Below are 7,459 nucleotides of genomic sequence, written 5' to 3'. Positions count from 1 at the left end.
ATTTAGGGGATTGAAATTATTTGCGAATGTTTTAAATAAATTGAAAGAAAAGAAGAAAGACGAAATGGAAGAAGAAAAAAGAATCGAATTAAAAAGAAAGATATTTGAACAGATAGAAGAAGAAGGATATGAAGGCACAATCACATGCTTTCATGAAATGCTCACATTTTTAGGGTTAGAATTTGAATGTTCAACATAAGAAAATTCAACATATTTTTTTTGTAAATGTTTGATAAAATGAGATGTTTAGAATTTTGTTTTTCTGAATTTCACTTTTTTTTTTTTTTTTTTTTTTTTTTTTTTTTTTTTTTTTTGATTTTTATAATTTATCTGCAAATGGCTGCTTGAAACAATTTTCAATTGTATATTTTTGTTGGATTGTCTTATAATTTTCGGATAATTTTGTAAATGTTCGATAAAATATATTTCATTTTGTTTTGAAACTCATATTTTTTATTTTCATTTTTTTATCATTCACAAAATACACCAAAAAAAAGTGAAAACCAAGAATTTAAACACTTTAATGAAATCATTTTCCAATGGAATTAACTATTTTGAAAATGCAATTCCAACTTCTTCAACTGAGGACTTTTCCAAGCATTCACAAAATTCATCTTATTTGGAATGTCAAAACAAGAATTGAATTCTACAGATTTGAAATTTTCAAAGAACAATTTTAAATTTACAAATCTTAGTGTCTTTCGTACCCCTTCACATGCCATGAAACTTTTCATTAAATTATCGAGGAAAAAAAAATTTCATCGAATGTTCATATAACCTTATTTTTCAAATAAAATAAATACAAATTTTCAAAAGCTGTGAAATACGCATATTTCAAAAAATAAAACTTTTAAAATCAAAAAGAAATAAAAAGGAAAATAAAAATGAAAAAAGAATAGAAAATTCAATTGTCAGTTTGTGAAGTGAAAATGAGATGCTCTCAAAAAAAAACCCTCATCCGGCTCTTGTTATTTGCTTGCTGTGTGTTTCTTGCTCTTTCTCTTTCATCGCCTTCAGCTCGCTGGACAGGCGCATAACATCATTTCCAAGCACATCCATGTCGTTCTGAAGCTGTAGGCTTCGCTGGAGCGCTTCCTCATACAGATCGTGAATGCGCCTCAACGCTTCGTCCTGAAAAACAGAAGAAGAAATGCAACCAATGATTGAAATGTGCAACAGATGATGGAATTATAATAATGCAACGAAAGATAATAAATCAATATTTGGATTATAGAATTATGAAATTGAATATTCAATCATATTTAACAATATGCAAATTCATGAATAAATATCAAAAATATTTATATTTATGAAAAAAAAGGGGGTGGTTTAAACATACCTTTCCTCCTTTCCCTTCCTTCATGAATATCTTTTTGAGGTTGTCTCTGTCTATTTGCACAGACTTCAGCTCTTTCGCCAATGACACGACGACTCCCTCGAGATGAACACAATTGACACAAGTTGATGGAGATTCAGAATTCGAACCAGAAGAAGAAGAAGAAGAGGAGGAGGAGGAGGAAGAAGAAGAAGAAGATGGAGTGTGTAGAGATGTTAGAGATTGTGTATGGTGTGAAGTGGGGGTGGCTGGCAGTGTTGGAGTGGTGCTCATTGGAAGTGGATGGCCAACAATCTGAACAAATGCAATTAAAAGAAAAGAAGAGAAAAGAAGAGAAAAGAAAAGAAAAGAAAAGAAAATTAATTAAAAAAATTGAAGAATAAAAATTAACAGTACCTTCGCCACATCAGCTGAAGAAAGAGGAACAGAAGAGCTCAAAGCAACTGGCTTCTCCTTCAAGCTCCAGTGCCCGCTTCCTCCATCTTTGTCCCTCCTTCTCTCTCTCTCTCTCTCCCTCTCTTTCTCTTTCTCTTTCTCTTTCTCTTTCTCTCTGTCAAACGCCGAAGACATGCTGCGCTGGTGCTGGAACGTGGGCGACGCTGCCGTCAGCGCTGCCGAATGCATCGGCAAATGAGGAGTTGGAGTGAACACTCTCCCTTGTGACAGATTTCCACTGCTTCCTCCACTTCCTCCACTTCCTCCTCCTCCTCCTCCTCCCAGCATCCTCTGCAGATCTCTTATTGTCTGTTGGCTTCGCCTCTGTTGTGCTGCCATTTCTGCTTCCACATCGCCCACCCGTCGCTGCATCTGCTCCACTTCCCGTTCTCTTTCTCTCCCTCTCTCTTTCTCTCCTTCCACATCCTCAAGCATCATCTCAGCTCTCGCTGCCTCCACATCCTTCATCGCCTCTCTTTCTCGCTCTCTCTCTCGCATCTCTTCCACACTGCGCGTCATCTCCTGATATTCCTCCCTCATCGTCTTCACCTCCATCCGCATCTGGTTCTGCTCTTCTTCCATCTCCTTCGCCTTCGCCTTCTCCTTCTCTCTCTCCTTCCGCATTATCATTTTCTCCTCTTCCATCTTGTTCCTTTCTTCGCTTCGCTTCTTCTCTTCTTCCAAAAGCTCCTTCTCTCTTTCCTCTTCCTTCTCGTGCAGCTGCTCAATCTCCTTCACTTTCGCTTCCGTCTGCTCTTTCCATTCAGATATCTCGTCATTCAATTTCTGCATCTGCTGCTCGTTCTGACGAATCTGTTCGATAATAAAGAGAAAAAGTTGTAAATAATAAAAATAATAATAATTGATAAAATGGTTGATATAAAAAGAAAGAAAGAAAGAAATATGATTTTCATTTAAAGAAAATCTTATCAAATTTTCCTTTTTTCTCAAAGCAGCCTTTTTATTTTTATGATTTTCTTTTTTAAAACATTTCATTTTCTCTGCACCATCATCCTCATTTTCACACCTTTTCTTCCAACAATCCCATTTCCGTCTTCGTCTTTTTGATGTCTTCTTTCTCTTTCTTTCTCTCGTTCATCACCTTCTGCATCGTTTCCCTCCTCTCCTTCTCCTTCTCCTCCTCCCTCTTCTTCATCTCCTCTTCTTTCCTTTTCATCTCATTCTTCGTCTCATCCACTTCCCTCTTCAGCTCTTCGTTCCGCTTCTTAAGCTCAGCATTCTCTTTCTTCGCCTTCCCGTTCAAATCAACCATCTTCTCCAACTCTTCCATCATCTCCTCATTCTCCTTCTCCTGCTCCTCTTTCTCCTTCTCCCGCTCGCTCTCCTCTTTCTCCTTCTCCTTTTTCCTCCTCTCGTTCTCCTCTTTCCTCGCGCTCTTCTCCTTCTCCAGCGTCTTTCTCAGCTTCTCGTTCTCTTCTTTCTGCTTCTGCATCTGCCCTTTCAATTCGCCCAGCTCTTTCCCTTGCGCCTCCTTCGTCTTCCTCTCGCTCTCCAATTCATTCATCTTCACTGCCATCTCCTCGTCTTTCTCCCTCGCCACTTTCTCCTTCGTCATCAGCGCCTCGTCCAACTGTGCCAAAAGCCCTTCTTTCTCCTCCACCATCCCTTTCTTCTCTTCCCTCTCCCTCTCCAAATCGCTCTCCATCGCTTCCTTCTCCATCGTCACTTTCTTCACTTCTTCCTCTTTCTCCTTCAATTTCTGCTCCATTTCTGCTGCTTTCTTCGAAATCGCCTCGTTTTCTTCCTCTTTCTGCTCAATCGACAGCGCAAACTGCACTTTCATCTGCTCCAGCGCCTCCAACTTCGTCGTCACCTCTTCATCCTTCAGCAAAATGTCCTTGTTCTCCTTCTTTTTCGCTTCCACTTCTTCTTTCAGCTTCTTCACCTCCTCCTTCAACCCCGCGTTCTCCTTCTCCATCTCCTCCATCTTCACTCGCAGTTCTTCAGCAGCTTTGCCATTTTCTTCCTCTTTCTTCCTCAATTCATCCCTCTCTTTCTTCAGCAGCTCTCTTTCCTTCGCACTCTTCCTCTTCTCGTTCTCCTCTTTCGCACTTCTTTCTTCTGCTTCCTTTTTCTCTTTCTTAAATCCTTCAATTTCACTCACAAATTGCGTATTTGAAGCCAAAATTGCTTCTTTCTCCTTTTCAATTTCTTCTTTCTCTCTCAAAATTTGCTCTTTCTCCTTCTTCACTTCCTCTGCTTCTGCCTGCAAGCTCTCAATTTTTGATTGAAGTTCTTTGATTTCATTGCCTTTTTCCTCTTTCTCCTTCACAAGCATCTCTTCTTTCTCCTTCGCTTCTCCTTTTCTCTTCTCTGCCTCTTCATTTTGCATCGTCATCTGCTTCAGACTCAAAGTAACCACTTCTTTCTCCTTCATCACCTCTTCAATGCTCTTCTTATTGCGCTCTTTCTCCTTCTCCCTCTCCATTTTTGCCTCTTCCAGTTCTTTTTCAATGTTTTCCTTTGTCTTTTGTACTTCTCCCAATTCTTCTGTTAATTTAGTCATGTTTTCCTTCTAATTTTCTTTCTCTTTCAAAATATCTGCATTTTTATTCGACAAAACTTCGATTTCATCCCCTTTCTTCGCCAGCTCCTTTTTCATTCTTTCTTCTTCCTCTTCTTTCGCCTTCGTCATTTGCTGCAGTCCTCCAAGTTCCACACTCAATTTCTGCATCTCCTCCATCTTCTGCTCCATCTCCTTCTTCATGTTCTTCTTTTGCTCTGCCATCTTCTTCTTCTCTTCTTCTCCTTTCTTCCTCTCTTCCTCAAACCTCTTCCTCTCCCCTTCCAATCTTTCGCTCGTCTCCTTCAATTTCCTTTCGGCTGCTTCCTTTTCTTGTGTCAGCTGCCCTCTCACCCGCCCAAGCTCTGCCTGGCTCTGCCTCAGCGCCTCTTCTTTCTCTCTCACTCTCTTCGCTGCCTCTTTCTTCGCTGCTTCTTGCTCCTTTTCCAGTTTTTCTATCATTTGCGCTTTTTCTAATAAAACTGCTTCGTTTTTTTCATTCATCTCTTTCTTCTTCTTCTCCTCTTCTGCAAGCGCTGCTTCCATCTCTTCGCTCTTCTTCGCCATTTTCTGCTCCAATTCCGCAATAAACTCATCTTTCGTTGCTGCCTCTTTCGCTCTGCTCTTTTCCTGCTCTTCGAACTTCGCTTTCTCCTTCTCTGCTTCTTTCGCTCTCTCTTCCTCTTTCTCCTTCTTCATCGCTTCCATCTCTTCTTCGTGTTTGCGTTTTTGTGCTTCAACTTCTTCCTTCGCCTCTTTTCTTTCTGCTTCTCTTTCCTCTTCCATCTCCTTCATTCTCTTCTCTTTCGTCTCAATAATCACCAAAAGCTGTTTAATTTGCTGTTCTTTCTCCAAAAGCTCTGCTGCCGCTGCTGCTGCCTTCGAAAGGTCCCTTTCTTCCTCTTCTTCTGCATCTTCATTCACTTTCACTTTCTCCTTCTCCTTCTCCTTCTCTCCTTCTTTTTCCCCCGGCATTTCATTGATTGCTGTCATTCCAACTCTTCCAGCTGGCTTCACCATCATTGCAATCCTCATCTCCTCCAGCTCTTTCGAAAGACTTTCCTCCTTCTCCTTCCAAATCGCCCTCTCTCTCTTCATCTCTTTCTCCCTGTTCGCCTTCTCCTCGCTCAGCCCTTCTGCCAGCTGCTGCTTCTCCTTCTTCAGCACATCCACCTCTTTCTTGCTTGCTTCTGCTGCTGCTTCCATTTCCTGTGCCATCTTCTCCATCTTCTTCTGGTTGCTCTTCTGCTCTTCCTCTTTCTCCTTTCTCGTTTTCTCCAACTGCATCTGAATTTCACTCATTTTCCCATTCAATTCTGTTTTTTGCTCTTCCATCTGCTTCTTCAGCTGCGGAATCGCTGCCATTTCACTCGTCATCTTCTGCATTGCCTCTTTCATTTTGCCATTTTCCTCTTCTTTTCCTGTCAATTGCTCGCTTTTTTCATTCAGCTCTGTAATCAGCTTGTTTATTTGATTGTCTTTCTCTTCGCTCTGCTTTGCTGCTTTCTGAATCGCCTCGTTCAGCTGCTCTTCCATCTGCTCTGCCTCTTTCATCAATCTTTGCACTTCTTCTTGTTTCGCATTCGATTTCTCTGCTTCCTTCGCTGCCTCTTCTTTCGCATTGTTGACTTCTTCCTCCTTTCTTAACACAGTTTCCTTGAGCGTTTTGTTCTCTTCTTGCAGTTTTCTCGCTTCTTCTTTGTGCTTTTGCTCATTTTGCTCTGAAATTTGGCTGTTTTTCCCTAATTCTGCTGTCATTTCTGCTAATTTTGCGATCTCTGCCTCTTTTTCCTTTATTTCCTTTGCGTTCTGCTCTGAAATTCTTTCGATTTCTCCTTTCAAATCTTTGATTTCCTCTTCTTTTTCTCTCTTTGCCTCCTTCTCCGCGTTCTTCGTTTCTTCCGCTTCTTCTGCAAGTTTCACATTTTCCTTCTGAACTTGTTCGATTTTCTCTTCTTTCTCCTTCATTTCCCCTTCCATTTTGCTCTTTTCTTCGCTCAAACTCTGCAAATTCACTTGAAGTTGCTTCATTTCTTCTTCCATCTTCTTCTTTTCCTCTCTCATTTCCTCTTTCACTTTCTCCGTTTCTTCTTCTTTCTCCTTCTTCAAACTGCTCAAACCTTCTTCTGCTTGCTTCTTCGCTTCTTCCAACGCAGCCTTCTCAATTTCAATTGCTTCAAACATTTTCTTCTCTTCCTCTTTTTCTTTCTTCAATTGCAGCATTTCCTTTTCCATTTCTTCCCTTCCCGCAACTGAAGAATCCAATTCATTCCTCATTTTATCTGCATTTTCTTTTAATTTCTCGTTTTCTGCTTTGATTTCGCTGATTTCTTGCTTCATTTTCTCGTTCTCTTCTTTCAGCTCCTTATGCTGTTGATCCTGTGACAGCTTCGGCTCATTCTTTTCTTTGTCTTGTTCTTCATTCAACAAATCTTTTTCTTTTTCTTTCTCTTTCTCTTCCTTCTCTTTCTCTTTCTCCTCTTTCTCTTTCTCTCTCTCCTCCTTCTCCTTCTTCAGCGCCTCCACTTCCTCCTCCAGCTTCTTCTGCGCCTCCATCGTCATCTCCTTCTCCGCCGCCATCATATTCATCATTTCTGCTTTGAACGTCGCCATTTCTTCTGCTTTATGCTCTTTCTCTGCCTCCAGCTTCTTCTTCTCCTCTTCCGTCTTTCTCTTCTCTTCCTCCAGCACTCCCACAGACTCCGCCATCTTCTTCAGCTCTTCATTCATCTTCTTCTTCTCCTCCTTCAGCTTCTCGTTCTTCGCCACCACCTTCTCCAGCTCTGCCACCATTTCGTCGTTGTCCCGCTCCATCTCCTCTTTCTCCTTCTCCTTCGCCTCATCCTCCTTCTGCCTCCTCTCATCTTCCTCTCTCATCATCTTCTTCAGCATCTCGTTCTGCTCCCGCATCATCTCAATCTGCTTCGTCTCTTCCTCCGCTGCTGCTACCGCTCTGTCTCTCTCTTTCTTCACGTCACTCAGACTTTTCTTCAGCGCTTCCTGAAATATTCAGTGATTGTTTGGGTGGTGGATGGTGAGAATAAAAATAAAATAAAATAAATTAAATTAAATAGAATGAAAATTATATTGATTTTATTTTTTTTTTTAAATAAAATGAAACAATGTTCAATAATTTAATGCGAACATATTCTTCCTTTGCAACG

At 40.8% G+C, this 7,459-nt stretch overlaps 2 protein-coding genes across 2 annotated transcripts; both read right to left on the bottom strand.

Moving 5' to 3' along the window:
* Positions 1-806: 806 nt before the first annotated feature.
* On the bottom strand, positions 807-4,220 carry MONOS_12570 (uncharacterized protein; the record flags this gene model as incomplete). The annotated part of the gene is made up of 5 exons (XM_067865202.1): positions 807-1,131; positions 1,340-1,630; positions 1,733-2,584; positions 2,799-3,932; positions 3,984-4,220. 5 exons carry the CDS (start codon positions 4,218-4,220, stop codon positions 955-957), a joined length of 2,691 nt encoding a protein of 896 aa, XP_067726266.1. The 3' UTR covers positions 807-954.
* An 87-nt stretch (positions 4,221-4,307) lies between these two features.
* MONOS_12571 (putative Autophagy-related protein 4K (Atg4K)) lies at positions 4,308-5,090 on the bottom strand (the record flags this gene model as incomplete). The annotated part of the gene is made up of 1 exon (XM_067865203.1): positions 4,308-5,090. One exon carries the CDS (start codon positions 5,088-5,090, stop codon positions 4,308-4,310), a length of 783 nt encoding a protein of 260 aa, XP_067726265.1.
* Between the last annotated feature and the right edge of the window lie 2,369 nt (positions 5,091-7,459).

Source organism: Monocercomonoides exilis (genome assembly GCF_001643675.1).
Source record: "Monocercomonoides exilis strain PA203 chromosome Unknown scaffold26-1319188, whole genome shotgun sequence".
Classification (NCBI taxonomy): Eukaryota; Preaxostyla; order Oxymonadida; family Polymastigidae; genus Monocercomonoides; species Monocercomonoides exilis.
This window is presented reverse-complemented; position numbering and strand designations above follow the sequence as displayed.